The sequence below is a fragment of the Camelus bactrianus genome, chromosome 35 (genome assembly GCF_048773025.1).
Source record: "Camelus bactrianus isolate YW-2024 breed Bactrian camel chromosome 35, ASM4877302v1, whole genome shotgun sequence".
Classification (NCBI taxonomy): Eukaryota; Metazoa; Chordata; class Mammalia; order Artiodactyla; family Camelidae; genus Camelus; species Camelus bactrianus.
This window is the reverse complement of record NC_133573.1, coordinates 1,665,048-1,683,347: the sequence shown is the minus strand read 5'-3', so window position 1 is coordinate 1,683,347 and position 18,300 is coordinate 1,665,048. Positions and strand designations below refer to the sequence as shown.

Below are 18,300 nucleotides of genomic sequence, written 5' to 3'. Positions count from 1 at the left end.
ATTAAAATTTCAGATTAAAAAATACATGAGTCACTGGTATGAAATGTACAGTATGGTGAATATAGTCAATAACTTTGTATTTTGTGTGGTGACAGATGACCGCTAGACTTACCATGGTGATTATTTTGAAATGCATAGAAATACTGAAGCAGTATGTTGTGTACCAGGAACTAACATAGTTTCACAGGTTGATTATACTTGAGAAACAAACAAGCAAACACAGAAACTCATTGAAGAAGAGATCAGTTTGTGGTTGCTACAGTCAGGAATGGGAGGAAGGGGAATTGGATGAAGGCGGTCAAAAGATACAAACTTCTGGTTCTCAGATAAGTAAGTACTAGGGGTGTGCGACACGGTAAAGAGGATTAACATACTGCACGGTAGGTGTGAAAGTCGTTAAGAGAGTAGATCCTGAGTTCTCAACACAAGGACAGTGTTTTTTCCTGTTTCTTTAATGTTGCATCTAGGTGAGATGACAGATGTTCACTAAACTAACTGTGGTCATCACTTCATAAGTCAAATCGTTGTGCTGCACACCTTAAACTTACATGGTGCTGTTTGCCAATTATACCTCAATAAACCTGGAAGTAAAAATAAAAACAAAATGGAAGTAAAATCTAAAAAAAATAAAAATTAAGATAAAGACTCCCACATTTCTGGGGTTTTGGTCTGCCTGTGAACGTTCCTTCAATCTCCACGTCTGGGGAGTTCTGAAAGGGTGTCTCTGCTCCTGGCCCACGTGAAGTGAACCAGTGAAGAATGTACATCATGAAGAAGCAATGTGAAACCGCCAAAACATATAAGGAGTCATGAGGAAAAGAAAAAAAAATCAGTGTGGCTAAATAATCATTGGTTTTAAAACAAGACGTTAAAATACATTCTTTTTTAACATTTTTTATTGATTTATAATCATTTTACAATGTTGTATCAAATTCCAGTGTAGAGCACAATTTTTCAGTTATACATGAACATACATATATTCATTGTCACATTTTTTTCCTCCATGAGCTACCATAAGATCTTGCATATATTTCCCTGTGCTGTACAGTATAACCTTGTTTATCTATTCTACAATTTTGAAATCCCAGTCTATCCCTTCCCACCCTCCGCCCCCTTGGCAACCACAAGTTTGTATTCTATGTCTATGAGTCTATTTCTGTTTTGTTATTTATGCTTTGTGTTTTTTTTTCTTTTAGATTCCACATATGAGTGATCTCATATGGTATTTTTCTTTCTCTTTCTGGCTTACTTCGCTTAGAATGACATTCTTCAGGAGCATCCATGTTGCTACAAATGGTAAAAGACATTCTAACTAAAGTTCTGGATGATTATCACATGGTAGAGAAGATACAATTTTATTTTTTATTGTTTTATGTATTTCAAAATTTTTTGGGGGGGTGAGGTCACTAGGTCTATTTATTTATTTATTTTTTAATGGAAGTTCTGGGGATTGAACCCAGGACTTCGTGCACACTAAGCATGCACTCTACCGCTTGAGCTATGCCCTCCCTCCCCAAGAAGATTCCATTTTAATATAACTCGGTTTAGGGAAGATATACATATACTCTTACTTTTTTTAACACATCTCTTCAAGAAACTGATAAATCCATCTGGCAAAAGTAAGTAATGATGAAGAGAATCTGACTAGTACAACCCACGTGACCAGGCAAATAGACAAATGGATACAACCAAGCTCAGGCTTCTTGTTAGATTAATGATGCTGCAAATAGTCTCTCTCGGTAGCATGGGTCCCCCCAATGGCATGTCGATTTTCATGAATCAAACTTCAAACACATACAGATCTAGGAAAAAAGGGAAAGTCTGGCCTTTCATTACATGCAACAAACCCCAGAAAAATAGAAATAGATATCTTATTTGAGAACATAGATATAAAATCCACTGAAACCCGATGAAATGTTTTGGGATCTATTGGGGAATATCACCTCAAACGAATAACCCATTCTGACTAGGTAGCTGGTGCTCTGTAACTGAGGGCAACAACCTGATCAATCCCATGACTTTGGTAACTGTTAACTTTAAAACACAGATAAATAACATACTAATTGAACAGAAATGAAACAACAACACAGAGGTAAGATCATCTTTCTCTCCCCACCTGAAACTCAATTTCTTACCCCAGAAAGCCCTGTCTTTGTTTTCTATGTTACACAAATGAGTTTACAATAAAGGAAAGTATTAGTATACTTTTTTTTCTCGTTTAAAGTATAGTTGTTGTTTAAGTTTTTTTTATTAGTATATCTTAAAGTTTCACAAACTCAAAGCAAGAACGCTGCAAAGAGACATTAATAAAGCGCCGTGCAGAATTTCATTGGCACCATCATCTCTCCTTGTCGTGGTGTTTGTCAGGACGTCCTTCTTGGCCCCTCATTCTCTCTGCCTTGCTCACCAGTCTGTCTGCAGTCAGTGCTATTGCCAGTCTCTCTCTCGCTGTCTTCACTTTCCTTTCCTGATCACTGATCTCCTCCTCAGTGACCAGACACTGTCTGCAGAGGAGCTGCGGGATGCCCAGACCAGCTCCTGGAGTCATCTCTGACAAATCTGAAGACTGGGCAGAGGTGGTCCCGGGGCTGGGGTTGGGACCGCCTGTGTGCACCCCTGGCAGGGATTCACCAGCGCATCTTGGTACAAGTTTTTGCAAGGCTTTGGCAAGATCCAGAGGACTCAGTGGTTCTCCTGTGCTGCTGCATGCCTGGAGTCCTTGCGGTCTCCTCTGCCAGCACAGCTGCTGGGGGGGTGTCCAGGGTTTCCTCCTCGTGGCAGCATCTGACCTCATTGCCGGGATGGGATGGGATTCTAGTAACTGGTCTCGAATATGTAAGTGGACATCCTCAAAGGGATGGAGATGTTTCAACCTGGCTTTGGTTGGAACTGTTTTCCCCAGTCACGATGCTTCCTCTGCGAAGTCCTCACCATGGAAAATCCAAAATCATCTGCATCTACTGGAAAGCATCCACAATGCCTGGAAGTTTAACTTTCTTTGTATGTGCTGGCATATTTACTTTCTGATTTTTTTCCAAAGTCTGTTTCAGGTGTTCTCCAATTTCCTTTTTCCTTCACACACACCCTATGTCCCTTAACTTGTCGGGTATCTCACAGAGAATAACTACTGCTAACTACTAGGTGGAAACTTTACCCTGGTAGTTGCCAGATCTGCAAACATCTCTGAGATTCCATTGTTCCCAAATTTCACCTGATTATACTAACACAAACTTCTTTTCTCCTCCAGTGGTGATCTGGTCTTCATCCCTTCATCCTTAGTAAATTCAGGATCCTGACACAAAACCTCAGTATTTTCAACCTCTCCTTTTCTACTGAATCTTTCCATCAGCATTTAAATACCTTCCGATCTCTCCGAACTCCACAGAAACCTGTCACCTCATGTTCCTGGGGCTCTCAGCCACCATCCCTCCACTCCTGAGTTGTGAACCACTGAGAAAGGTCATTTGATTGTGTGTCTCTGTCATCTCACCTCCAACCTCCTCAGACCTCCCCACCCTTCCGTCGGACTTCACCATTCTTTGGGGGTTTCCACCTGGTAAGGGCACAATCACCACTTTGTTACTAGGCCAAACATGGAACTTTTCATTATTCATCTGACATGATCTTTAAGTGGAAAATGGCTAAGTATGTTTGGAACAATTGAGACATGTGAATCACATTTTACAGCTGTGAACCTTACAAAAATCTAAATATGGAGTAGGTATGTTGGGTACGATTCCCCTTACAAAGTAGGACTGTGCTGTAAGTGTGAAGCACAAGATGGATTTTGGGAGCTCAATACCAGAAAGGGAATATAAACTATGTCATTAGTCATTTTTACATTGATCGCGTTCAGAAATTAAATAACATCCTTGGCTGTAACGGACAATGAAAAAATATATATAATATAAATATTAGGATTTGTTCTAGTTCTGAGAAAAACGTCCTGGGTAATTTGATAGGGACTGCATGAAATCTGTAGTTGTCTTGGGTGGGTAGTATGGCCATTTTGTTGAGTACTATGCTGGCTGTGGGTTTGTCCTAAATAGCTTTTATTATGTTGAGCTATGTTCCCTCTATACCCACTTTGGTAAAAGAGTTTTTTGTTTTGTTTATTGTTTTGTTTATCATGAATGGATGTTGCATTTTATCAAATGCCTTTTTTTTTTTTTTGCATCTGTTGAGATGACTGTGATTTTTGTCCATTCCCTCATTGCTGTGGTATCACTTTGATTGACTTGTGTGTGTTGAACCATCCTTGTGTGAATCTGACTTGATGACGGTGTATGATCTTTTTTTATGTGCTGTTGGATTCTGTATGCTAATACTTCGTTGAGGACTTTTGCATCTATGTTCATCAGTGATACTGGCCTGTAATTTTCTTTTTTAGTAGCGTCTTTGGTTTTGGTGTCAGGGTGATGGTGGCTTCACAGAATGAGTTTGAGAGTGTCCCCCTTCTTTAGTCTTTTCTTTTTAGTGGGGGAAGGTAACTAGGTTATTTACGTAATGGCGGTACTGGAGATTGAACCCAGGACCTCGTGCATGCGAGGCATGAGCTCTACCACTGAGCTGTATCCCCCCCCTTTAGTCTTTTGGAAGAGTTTGTGAAGGGTTGGTTTGAGCTCTTCTTTTGTATGTTTGATAGAATTCCCCAGTGGAAGCCATCTGGTCCTGGACTTTGGTTTGCAAGGAGTTTTTTAAATTACAAGATTCTGTTTCACTTCTGGTGATCTGTCTGTTCAAATTATGTATTTCTTCTTGATTCAGTTTTGAATCAAGAAAACTGAATCAAGAACTAGAAAACTAGAAATGCTTCTAGTTCACAGCATTTTCTTAGGGTTTTTTGCATTTCTGTGGTATTGGTTGTAATTCCTCTTTCATTTCTTGAACCAAGAGATTAAATCCTTAACTGTAGAACTTTAAATATCTCTTGGCACTGTTTTCACTAATGCAGTAGTGATAAGCATGGTTTGAAATGTTGCAGTAATTCTGGATACTGGGAAAAATCTGAATACATAAGAGCATTATTTAGTTTTATTTCATTTGGGTTTTCAAACAGATAAGGAACCAAAATATTTAATAATACTATTTAGAAATATTAGAAGCTGGTAAAAATATAATAAATAAAGCTTCACATAAAAAGAGGCACATGATTAGATAAAAACAGGAATGAAAATTCACCAATCTCAGGGCCAAAAATATAAAACAAAACAACAAAGACACCAGGCTATTAAAACTCAGCCAGTATTTACAAGTTTTTTCCTCCCATTCTTTTCAGTGTCCCTTTAACACCAGTATCAGTGAAACTTGATATTAATAACACTCTCACATGGAATAAGTTCTTTGAGTTTATAAATGATCTTTTATAGTTCAGCGAGAGTTAGTAGTATGATTTGTAAGTCTCACTAGGTTTAGTAAGTATTATATAAATACTAAAGGCTTTGATCTCTTTAGTGAATTTCAGCTTTAATATAAAACAAGGAAACTAAAGCAAGTTCTTTTCTGAATTCAGTTCCTCTACCTGGACGTGTAAATGTATGGAGGTGGCTTTACACAGTGTCATAAAGAACGGCTCTGCAAATAACTGACCCTTAAATAACCATGACAGTATCAGAACACATGGAGCACACGTTTCGTTTAATTGCTTTCACAGCAGAGGCACGGCTGGGACATTAGTGAACAGAAGCCAGGAGGACTTCAGCACAGAGTCCTTTCTTACCATTGGCAACACAGAGGCTTTGATCTTCGAGTTCCTCGTTTGTTCCAGACAGTAGAGTTCTGAGAATAAACAAAGTTACTGGATTTTTCACTTAATTCAGCCTCTGATACACACACAAGCATTTCTAAAACTCAAGTTTTGTGCGTTTCTCATCATTAGACTACATTTCACAGTACATGGCATTTTTCAAAATACTATTTAGCGATTTTACCAGCGCAGTGCTCACCGCCCCGGAGAAGGGCGCAGCACACTGAGAACTGTTTTCTGATCAGAAAGTGCACGTCGCCCCTGCCCCCTGACTCACTGTGACATCTGCTGGTGCTGGGGGACCTCCCAGTGAACACGCTCACCCTCAGCCCTGGACACCAGGGCCCTGCACACGAAGGTAGCCGCCAACACACGACAGGGGAAGTGCGTTCCCTAACCCTCCCCAAAGTCAAGCCTCCTGTTCTTCTGGGAAGATGTTTTCCTCTCATTAAGTACTAAGGCATCAAATGGTTACACTTAGATCACCCTCTGCTCCTGCTGGGTCTCGGCTCCCCTGGACCAGCTCCATGCGAGACTTTGGAACTGAGTATTCGGGACATCAGCTGCTGATTAGAGATGGTGACAGACGGAAAACGGCGTGCTGCAGGTGCTCCCGCCACCTGAGTGCGCCTTGACGGTGTCAGTGAGCCCGTAGTTTTTATGAATAAAAAATTTTTCTCCTAGCTTCTGCACAGAGCTTGTTTATAAAGATGATACTCTAATTTACATACCAGAGTGGGCCTCTCAGAACCCTCTGGCTGAGGCAGTCCAGGTCTGTCTTCTGCATCTCACCGCCTTTAGAACAGCCAGAGCACAAAGGTATTCAAGAGATGAAAGGGATACACACGGTCTGGAGCTTTTTCAGTTTACTTGAAGCATCAGTGTGATCTCTGTCTGACCTGCCTGATAGTTGATGGCAGCCACGCCTTCCAAAGACCCTACTCACTTGTGCCCACTAATCCTGGACTAATGCAGGCTGCTCAGAGTCCCTGGTCGAGGCTGAGGTCTCCTGCCCACTACTGAGGGCCACCCTGCCGTCCTAAGAAGCACCCCCCCCCCCGCCGCCAGCAGCTCCGCTGAAATCCCACGCCGGCTCCTACCTCTCCGGGAGCTGCACACAGCTGCACCTGGCGCAGATCAGCAGGGAGGTTGCCGAACAGCCCCCCCGCCCTCCCCAGCCCTGTCAGGCTCTCTAATCACTGGCAGTCCTCGAGCTGTGTGCTGTCTGCCCATCGTAGGAGCCACAAGTCTGCCGGCTACTTAGATTTCAGCGAAGTAAAATTAAATAAAAAAATTTAACCTCTAGATTCTCAGCCCCACCAGCCACATTTCAAGAGCTCAGTAGCTGCGGGTGGCTCACAGCGCCCGTCCCGGAGGGCCCAGGTACAGAACACGTCCGTTACCACAACGGAGTCTTGGGGAGCGGGCTGTGGTTGCCCAGGAAGAGGTGTCTGGGAGGAACACCAACGTGAAGCCAGGACAGACTGAGTCTATTTTTTGGGCCCCGCTCTGCCAGTGGCTTTAAGATTCAGATTAAAAAAATAAAAAAAATCAGCCGCAACCATTTGTATATGGGCCGAGGTATTAGTTGACTTCCCTTAAAACCTCAAGTAGAAGCATCGTGTCCACACGGGCTGCACGTCCAAGTCACCTCTAGAGTCTGCTTTAACTGGGGCCAAGAGCGCGTGGCCTTTAGAGCACCCCAGGGGGGGCTCACTTTGTAGACAGGCTTGAAAGTCAGCACTGCTGTAGCACACACGTTAGCTCATTTAATCAGATGATCACATAACATAAATCCTACCCACTGTCATCTGGACAGTGCACAGAAGCAGACAGATGCAGCACTGGTTCCAGCAGTCACCACTGATGGGGCGGGCCGCCGTGCCGAACTAGAACTCATGTGGGAAAAGTGATTCCACAAAGAAGCATAAAACTTACATTGCTCACAATCCAGCTAGTGGCAACTTAGCCACAGTTCTCTTTCCTTCATGTATTCTCTCCAAAACTTTGACAAAAGTTATTAATACATTTCATTTTTATATAATCTCTGGGATCTTTGGAAGCTTCAGAAAATAATGTTATCAGGGAAGGATTACTGTTTATTTTCTTGACTGATACTTCATGCTCAATTCATGATTTCTTTTTATGTATGTTATACATATTTTTACTGCTGTGTAAAGTATAAATATCTGTATACTGAGAGATTATAGGGGATAACCACTATTTCATTCATTTTATTCTACTTCATATTGTTTTTTTAGAAATCCAATATTTCCTTATTCAATGTTGATACACAACAGAACTCCGAAATACTTAGGTTAGTATTGTTCATTGCTCTAATTCCTGCTGCGGCAGTGTAACATTCAAGGTGCAAAAGGATTCTATGTAAGTTTAAATACCTGTGTCAGTAATAACCCAAACTGGATTTAAGACAGTCCCATCTAATGATACTTATGCTTTCCAGAGCACAGTCCAACTGTGGCTAGAAACACCTTTATCATTATAAACATTACCAATAATGCTGATTTTCATATTAATAAAATATATAACATATAATTATAATAAATATAAGACTGATGTTAGCAACAGTGCTGTTAACACTGATAGGCAAGATTCACGGTTACCACTCCCATCACTTGTGTTTGCACCCCTTCAGACTTGCTCTCACGTGTCAGTGAGGTTCCTGTCACGAGGCATTTATGTTTCCTTCCTTTCCTTTTTGACGTTGGTCGTGCAGTGTTTGAACAGTACCATCTTGAATCGGGAGTATTTTCATCGTTTGAAATTTAGAAGACAGCTGGCAGGGAGCAGGGTACAGTGGCGCGCAGTGGTAGAGCACATGCTTAGCATGCATGTGGTCCTGGGTTCCATCCTCAGCGCCTTCATTAAAAAAATCAATAAACCTACACCTTCCCCTAACAAAAGACGACTGTGATACTTTCAAAATTAGAAAAAAGGAAAAGCAGTTCAAACATTCAAACTCACCTGCTGCCGATCAGAGCACTCCATGGGCAGCGGCCCCTCCCGCTGCCGTTCAGGACGCACCGTGGGCTCCAGGCCTGTTGTTTTCATAAGGCTTCCACTCCCGCAGTTTCACTACTGTCTCCACAAATCTGCTCGTTATTTATTTATCCTCAGAAGTGTGGGCGGGTTACAGGTTTTTGGGCAGCTGTACGTGGCACTTTAAAGGAAAGTTATTGCTGGATTAAAAAAAATAGTTTTATCATACTTATGGTGACCAAAGGGGAAAGTGGGCTGTGGGTATAAATTAGGAGCGCGGGATTAACAGACACACACTACTGTATATAAAATAGATGAACAGCAAGGACCTACTGCACAGCACAGGGAACTAGATTCACTGTCCTACGTACATATATACATGTATTCTGTTTAAGTTCTTTTCCATGGTAGGTTACTTTAAGTACGTATAACTGAATTACTTTGCTGTACACCTCAAACCAACACATTGTAAATCAACCATCCCGTACTTTAAAAAATGCCACAGAAGTTTAATTTCATTATAGTTAACACAATTTTTATATGAAAAACACTGTCAAATATGAGTATTAACAACAGAAATGGAAAAGGAGTACTTAGGTCTGACTCCCTGTTTGCATGGAAACAGTTCACATCACAGTACCCAGAGAGCTTGTTAAAGCCGGTTAGTGGGCTTGAACCAACATACAGCTTCTGTTTCAGTAGATCTGAGATAGGGTCCACGAATGTGTATTTCTAATAGGCTTCCAATTAATGCCCAAGCTGCTAGTCCAGAGACCACACCTTGAGAAGCACTGACAGAGGAATTTAAAAGGTTCAAATTCACTAGAATTTCGTTTTTTAGAATACATAAAATGTATATGCATAATATATCTACAGTTCTTCAAAAAAAAAAGTTTTAAATGAAAATCAATTTCTGAGCTGCAAAAGAAAGGTATCAAAAGAAATCCGCGCAGCTCCTCTGAGGAGAGGACTCGTCTGTGAGTTCATGGGGTCCAGAGTGGACGGCACACGGCTGTCAACTCCAGGGATGTTTGCTGCGACACTGTAACCAGATTGCAAACTGGAAACCAGCAAAGTGCCCGTTTCACAGAGGCCCAGTTACACAAACTTTGAAATGCACAAATACAAAGGACTGGAAAGGAATTAGGCTGCTTTGGATGTGCTGATCTGGAAAGATTTTCAAGATTTATTATTATGCTTTGAAAAATAAAGGAGTAAAAATAATGCATGATTTCTTTGAATACACAACAATAAAGGCGGAGGGCCAGGAGCCCCGTGCTCGCCTCCCACGTGGAAGCAACCGGCACAACAAACCAATGAGAACAGCCCCGGGGAGCTCTGCTCAGAGAAAAGCAGCAGAGACTCGGAGGCGCTCAGAATCCAAGGGTGGCTGCACTGGGAAGTGTAGGAAGCACTTCCCCTGAGTCAGCTCGTCCTCCAGCCCAAGGCGGCCCCTGGGGGGAAAGGAGAGGACCCCCCAGCCTCACCGCCATGAAGGACCCGCACAGCTGCACCGAGGCTCGTCCTGAGCTGACCAGGCTGCCTGGAGTCCGTCTTACCATCCCCTCCCCATCACCCCCTGGGGCAGGTGCTGTCCCTGCCCCTGTGCTGAAGACCTGCCCCCAGGACCCAGCTGCTGGCATGTCCCATTCTCTGATGTTGAGAAGCCATAGCGCCTCTCCACCTGTGAAACCAGAGGGGCTGCCACTGCTCTGAGACCCACCCCGGGGCCATTATGAGGCCAAGCTCCTGCTGCTCTGCACTCCACGTTCTGGCTCGAATGGGTCATCACCTGGATGCCCTGCTGCTGCTCTGTGACTGCCTCCTTGGGCCAGAGCTGTGACCTTGACCCACCATCCCCAGGTCACGCTGCTACTGCACCTGCTCGCGGGGCCCAAGCCATCACCACCCTGTCACCCCAGAGCCCGTGCCGTTGACCTAGGCCTCATTTCCGCAGGAGAACTGCACACACCCACATCTCAGATGCCAGACCAGACAACAGCAGCACAAGGGAGACAACAGGCCAGTCCTTGACAGACAAACACAGACATTCTTAACAAAATACTAGCAAACAGAATTCAAGAGAACATCAAAAGGATTATACACCATGATCAAATGCAATTTATCCCTGAGATGCAAGGGAATCAATGAATGTGATATGCCCCATTGACAACATTAAGGATAAAAATCTCAATAGATGAAGAAAAAATCTGACATATTTCAACACCACTCATGGTAAAATCTCTCAAGTCCGACATATAGAAGGAATGTACCTAATAGAAGGAATGTACCTAATAAAGGCCACATGTGACAAGCTCACAGCTAACGTACTCAGTTAGGTTCGAAGTTAAGAACTTTTCATCTCAGATCAGGAACAAGACAAGATGTCCATGCTCACCATTTCTACTCAGAACAGTACTGGAAGTTCCAGTCATAGCAGTCAGAGAAGAACAAGGAAAGGCGCCCAAGTCAGAAAGGAAGAAGTGAAGTGTAGCTGTTTTCAGGTGATACGATCTTACACAGAAAGCCCAAAAGACTCCACACACACACACAGTCAGAACCAACAAATTCAATAAAGTTGCAAGATACAAAATCAAAATTCAGAAATCAGTTGAATTCTTATACACTAACAATGAAACATCTGCAAGAGAAAATGAGAAAATAATCCATTTTGCAATACCATGAAAAAACAATACTTAGGAATAAATTTAAGCAAAAACTATCTTAAAAATTATAAGACATTAATGAAAGAAATTAGACACAAATAAATGTAAGATATCTTGTATTCTTAAATTAGAAGAATTACTGTTGTGAAAATGTCTACACAAAGCCATGAAAAGATGCTCAACATTGCTAATTATTAGAGAAATGCAAACCAAAAGCAATGAGGTATCAACTCACACGTATCAGAATGACTATCTAATCAAGTCTACAAATAACAAATGTTGGCGAGGCCATGGAGAAAAGGAAACTACTGTACACCATTGGTGGGAATGTCTGTTGCTGCAGCCACTGTGGAAAACAGTACAGAAGGTTCTTTAAAAACTAAAAACAGAACTACCATATGATCCAGCAGCCTCCGGGTGTACATTCAGGAAAAACGGGAACACTAATCTGAAAAGACATGTGCACCCCAGGGTTCACAGCAGCACTAATTACAACAGCCAAGACATGGGTGCAACCCACAGGCCCACCAGCAGAGGACTGGGTTAGCTAAATGCGGCACGCATGTGTGTGTAACGGGCTACTACTCAGCCGTGAGAAAGAACACTGTCGCGTGCAGCAACGTGGACTGACTTGGAGAAGACCGTGTTTAGTGAATTAAGTCAGACAAGGAAAAACATGGTATCACATGCAGAATCTGAAAAATGGTACAAATAAACGTATATACAAAACAAACGACTCAGATACAGAAAACAAATTTGTGGTTATCAGAGGGGAGAGGGAAGGGGGTACAAATTAGGGTTGTGGGATTAACAGATACAAACTACTATGTATAAAATAGATAAGCAACAAGGATATACTGTATGGCACAGGGAATTATCTTGTAATAAACCATAATGGAATATAATCTGCAAAAATAATGAATCACTATACTGTACATCTGAAAGTAACAGAATATTGTAGATAACTATACATCAATAAAAGAAATGGAAATGCCTGTCAGTCGAGAAATGGTTAAATCAGTTACAGCACATTCATATTACAGAATATCATGCAGCAACTTAAAGGTGTGAGAAATAAAAGACCTATGTCAATTTACCTGGATCAGAGGTAAGGAAGATCCATGCACATATATATAAGAAAAAAAGAGACAGATGGACAGATAAGAAGAAAGGCTTGGAAAAATTTACCTGCCTCCTGGTTGTCTGTCTGTCTGGGGGAGGGCCCATAGGTTTTAGGCGACTGGGAAATGTGGTCGCTGGAACCACGGTATGAGGTTTCATTTCGTACACCTTTGTACGGCAAGGATTCTTTACCTTTATAGATAGGTTTTGCAGCTGTAGAGATCATAGCAGGCAGAGTATCTTTAAGGTCAACCTTTTTATTCCCTGAGGTCAATTTTTTTTGATGCCCTAAAAAAGCGGAGACTAGTTTCATTAAATTATTCTAGAAATGACCTCCTTTCAACTTTTAGAAACTTAAAATCTTATTAATCCACTTCTAAAGTACAGCTTCTGTATATTTTTCAATAATTTACATAAAGCAGCTTTATTAACCCAGATATTTTCTCTGGTTTTCTGTTGCTGGGTATTTGGTATTTATAAACATAAACAGTAAGAGTATAAATGAAGAAAAAGAAATAGCAAAAATTATATAATATGTTAGAGAAAGACCTTTTTAAATAGGTCAGTAAAAAGAAAAAAATACTTAAGCAATCCAGTCAATAAATTCTCAAAGTTTTTATCTGTAAATGAGACAGCATACCTTAAAGAAAAGTCTGTATTCCTACAGTGAAAAAGTCGAGAGCTAGAATAGAGGGGGGTATGCTAAAGAAATGCTATTTTAAAGAGACATATTTTGAGCACTGTCAGAAACAAAACTATGTAATAATGACAAGTTCAATATGCTCACTTGAAGAAAAATACATTAAAATAAAAAGCAGAATGTGGAGAATTTAGATGGCACTTTCTCAAAGTTAATAGAAAAACCTACATTAATGTGTTTAGTTTTCACAATATATAGCTCACAGAGACATAAGGCATGATTATATAACACCACTGGAGCAGTGGGTAAGAAACAGGGTCTGCAAATGAGTTCTTAAATGTTAGTAGATTAGATGGTTGGGAGATGGTAACGAAGGGAATGGAAGAAAATGAACATAATATTTATTTTCCTTCACACTTACCCTCATGTTTAGTCTTTCTGTTGGACTTGCCTGGGACTGGACAAAAGAGAAATACATAAATATAAGGAAGAGGAATAAGATGGGTTTGTGTCAGTCATTTGCAGGACCTGTGACAGCGTGGGAGACGGAAAGGTTGAGAACTGGTTCCGACTCAGCAGTGGGGAAGGGGGAGCTGTGCCAGACACTGCTCATTCGCCGAGAAGGCACGTGTGTCAGACAAACTTCGTTCAGAGTTTAGTTTCTCTGATATTTTGCTAAACTGGTTATATGGCTAAAGCTAGTAAAATCTGATTATTTTCATATAATTAAATCTTTAGTCATTAAAAAACCATACCGTACACTAAGAATATTAGAAATACCTGAATGTCCTTTGTCCGGTGAAGGAAGCTGCTTGGTTTTATAAGCACTTGGTCCAGCCCCCAACGCTCTGTGAAGTGGTTTTGGATGTCCAGTCACAGGGGGTGAAAAGTACTCGGAAGGTTCTTCTAGAAATAGTTAGAAAATATGCTAGCTGTAAGATGGGTCACATTGATAACTAGTTTTATTTTTAATACTCACACAATAAGTTAGTGGCCAATAAAGATAAAATTTAGAAAATTAATGAAAATTCTTGGAGATAAGTAAAATAATAAAGATATATATATACACTTAGAAGGACCGTTTGGGGATCAAAGCTAAGGGAAAAAGCAAATCACAGAAGGCATCATAAGACCCCATTTTTGTGAAATATCCAGTGCAGGTAAATTTCATAGAGACAGAAATTGGTGTAGTGGTTGCCTCGGGCTGGGGGACTAGGAGGACCAGAGGACAGAAGGCAGTGGGATTGTTTTCAAAGTGATGAAAGCAAAAATTTGCAAAAAAGAATTTTATACCCAGGAAAACTATCATTCAAAGACCAAAGATGAAACAAAGGCATTTCCAGATTAAAAAAAGAAGAGATTTTGTTTTTATACTACCAGCCAAGTCTTAAAAGGCCGAGACAAAATGACACCAGATAGTAACTCAAATCCACATGAAGAAATAAAAAAGCACCTTACAGGTCATTATGTAGGTAGATATAAATGACAATGTAATTTCTTCTCTCTTATGCAGCAGTCCTTTTAAGCATAAAACTATTGCTGGATGTATAAAATAAAACTCAATTTTACTTCTACATAAGAGCATTGAATTATTCAAAAACTAAATTAGGGAAACAATTTTGTTTGCAATAGCATCAAAAATAATAGTAATAAACTTAACAGAGGGGCATGGCTTGTACTAAAAGTTACAAAATGCTGCTGAGGGAAATTAAAGAAATCTAAATAAAGAAGTAAATTCAATGTTGATAGACTAGAGGAATAGTATTCCATTGTGTGTAGAGAGTGTGTGTAGAGAGAGAGAGAGAGAGAGAGAGTGTGTGTGTGTGTGTGTGTGTGTGTGTGTGTGTGTGTGTTTTGTGGCAAGTCACGCCACAGGAGCTGCCTCTCAAATGACCACAGGTCACAAGGCTGTGGTCTCTGGCACAGATGCCAAATACTGTATCAAAAGGCTACTATTCTACTGCCAGGAAAAAAGGGTAAATTAAAGCCATTTCATGTTCAGGCTTGCCAGGATTTATCTACGATATTTCTGAACAAAAAGTGAGACATAACAAGAAACTGTACTATAATAACTATGCTAGGAAATCACACACTACTTTACAGTTTCCTCTGCAGCGTTTACCTTCGTTGTCAAAGGGCGCTAAGTGAATCACTCTCGTTGTGTATTTACTTGCTGTGTTGTGCCTGGAATACAGATCCTGATGTGAGAATGCGTTTTTGTTTTCAAGTAAATTCATACCTAAAATAAAATTTAAAAAGAAAAATTACATGATAATTTCACATCAAATTCCTTTCCAACTTGGATGCCTATTGCATGTTTCTCCCCAGTTTCACTGAGAAGTAACTGACATACACGGCTGTGTAAGTTTAAAGTGTGCAGCAGGAGGGCTCAGCTTACATGTATTGTGCAATGGTTACCACAACAGACCGAGGTAACATCCATCGTCTCATATAAACACAACAAAAAGAAAAGACAGAAAAACAGAAAAAATGTTTTGCCTGTCAGGAGATTTACTGCCAGGATTTACTCTCTTAATAACTTTCCTATGTATTGTATCATCTCTCTGATATGTCCAGTTCTTCAGTCATTTAGACAGCTTTCCCCCATCTGGTTGAGAAAAATTCTCTTGTAGAGGAAGGTTCTTTTATAGCATTTTGATGTGGTGTTTTTAGTACCTGCAAACACAGATGTACAAGGGCACTTTGGGGGAGAATTAGAGTGATCAGCAGCAGAGCCCTCACTGTGTGTTTTTAACCTGACGTGGAGGGTGGCACACTGATGAACACTTTCCATTCTTAGCATCTTCCTTAATATTGACCCTTTTTCCCAACCCTGTAATACTTTGAAGCAGAATATTCACTTCTTCCTTTCTTCTGTGTACTACATTTAGAAGGACGTGTGTACAGGAGTCACTTCAGAGATCAGAGCTCCACGCATGGAACACTGGCCTCCCCTCACCCCAGTCAGTCAGTGCTCGCTAGACTTACTTTTCATAAGCCTTACTTCCTTGTGAATGTAACAGGTACAGTTGTAGAACACTCCCATTTAAACAAAGATTGTAAACCTCCTAATGTACTTAACCAGTGGCTAGAGAGTAAACTAAAGCCACAGGGCCAAGAGGTTGTAAGTGAGAAAATAAACATTGCTGACATAATTTATTTAGAAACTATGACTCTAAGCTAGCCATTCATATTTGTCGAGTAAGAGTAAAGTCTGGGGAGGGTATTTAAATCACTAAAAATCAAAGCCTTAAGGCGCGTTAGGGTCATGGGTCCTCACTGTCACGTTTGCATGTGTTCTTGACCTTATTTTCATGAAAGCATCAAGGCTACACCATTTGCATGAAGGTATTTGGTAAACTTTAGTATCCAGTGTCAATACCATTCTGGATGCAGGCGGTAGAGGTAATACCTCACATGACCTCTCGAGTTCCAACAACTAAAACGTAGATTAAAAAATACACTGTAAAAAAGTATTGCTGAGATGGCATAAAAATATACTCTAGAGACCAAAAAGGAAGTAAAAGCATCTAAATTGGGAGTTTGTGCTAGAAAGGAGTGTGCATGTGCGTGTGCGCACATGTTTTATAAGCCTGGCTGACCTGCAGTAATGTGGGCAGTCGGGGAGAAGACAAGGTGGGAGACTCCACAATAAAGACAAATAAAAAATAAAGAAGGCACAGTCAAGCAGTTTAAAATAAAATACCCCCAAACAGGACTTCAGTATGTACAGCTGGCGGCCGCCTATGACAGAAGCTGAGCGGAGGGACGGGATGGTAACAGCGCAGAGAAACATCAGAGTGCTGTGTTTTTTAAGTTAGTGCTACGTATTTTCTGAGTGTTTAAAATATTTCCTAAAGACTAAACTTTAAAAAGCATACTACAAAAAGTACTCTAAATAGTCAGATATTTATTTTATATCATATCTTTTACCTTGACTGTCAACAGGTGAAACATTGATCTTGTTTGTTGAAAATTTAGCTGGTGCAATGGGCCAAGTAAAAAGATCTGCTTGATGCTGTGGGGACATATCTTTGTCTTCAAATAAATTCACACCTAAAATTAACAAGACATGGTCACTGTGTGCACACTGCTCCCCAGTCTCTGTAACTTAGTCTTTGTTTCTGTGCCTGTGAATTCTGCCTCCCTCGTGAGGACGGGGTGGCCACTTCACCACTCCAGTCTGTATGAAGAATTCCTTCATTTTTGCTTTGTTTTCTTTGTTCTGCGGTCTGACTCAGCATCTTACTTAATTTTGATCTTTAATCCAACCATATTTCACCTTAAACAAGAATATCCATGTCCATATTTGACCTGTACTCTCCTTTCAATTCCTTTTCTCTTAGTAATTTATATTGCTCAAATTTTATTCAGAGCATTTAATTATAAACTCACCCTTAATAAATAACTATAAAATAATTAAGCTAATTTTGTTGTTAAAAGGCATGACATTGTATTTGGCTGTAAGTGGGAGCACTTTACCGCCGTGACTAAGGCTGTTGCTCAGAACTGACAAGGACCCCATTAATAAGCAACAATGAAGCAAAAGTAACTGAAAAAACCTAGACAACAATACTCTAAAAATTAAAGACGTGGAAAAATGGCTCATTGTAACAGATCAAATTTGTCACGAGTAAAACACAAAACAGATTTAACTGCTTGGTTCAAACAATTTCATTTTTACATCACCAGCTTTTCCCCCATTAAAAGCTGCTTGAGTAAATAATTTTTATATGATTCATTTTTAACAATACTTTTTTCAGGAACAAAAGTGAGGATGTAATAAAATAAAGCATTCAAAAGCAAAGTTTCAGAACTCTTGCCTTAATCTTAAATTTCAGTGAAAACACACATGTGGGTGCTTGTATCTGAAGATTCAGTTACTTTCAAATTCTAGCTTTCAACATCAATTCTGCAGAAAGTTCATAACTACAGTACTTCTTGCATCAAACAGAAATGTGTCTAACACTGTTACTATTAGGACTAACGTGGTAACTGTGAATTGTGCAGCTCGGCTAGAAAACGCCACTCTAATACAGACACCGTTACCTGCCAACCTAATTATACAGAGGTAACTGGTAACCAGTGAAGCAGCCCTCTCGTACCGCTCACCACCTAGCCTTTTT

General features: G+C 40.5%; 1 protein-coding gene and 1 pseudogene across 1 annotated transcript in view; both read right to left on the bottom strand.

Annotated features, from left to right (window-relative positions):
• Positions 1-280: 280 nt before the first annotated feature.
• LOC123612806 (methyl-CpG-binding domain protein 3-like 1) lies at positions 281-4,357 on the bottom strand (annotated as a pseudogene).
• Positions 4,358-4,369: 12 nt separating this feature from the next.
• The window catches only part of CCDC7 (coiled-coil domain containing 7), a 196,693-nt gene continuing 182,762 nt past the window's right edge, over positions 4,370-18,300 (bottom strand). Inside the window, exons 34-38 of the mRNA XM_074357988.1 lie at positions 17,108-17,230; positions 15,297-15,413; positions 13,955-14,080; positions 13,596-13,631; positions 4,370-12,822 (exon numbers count right to left, since the gene is read on the bottom strand). Coding sequence (XP_074214089.1) covers positions 12,515-12,822; positions 13,596-13,631; positions 13,955-14,080; positions 15,297-15,413; positions 17,108-17,230 — 710 coding nt within the window. The 3' untranslated portion in view covers positions 4,370-12,514. The remainder of the gene's footprint in view (positions 12,823-13,595; positions 13,632-13,954; positions 14,081-15,296; positions 15,414-17,107; positions 17,231-18,300) is intronic.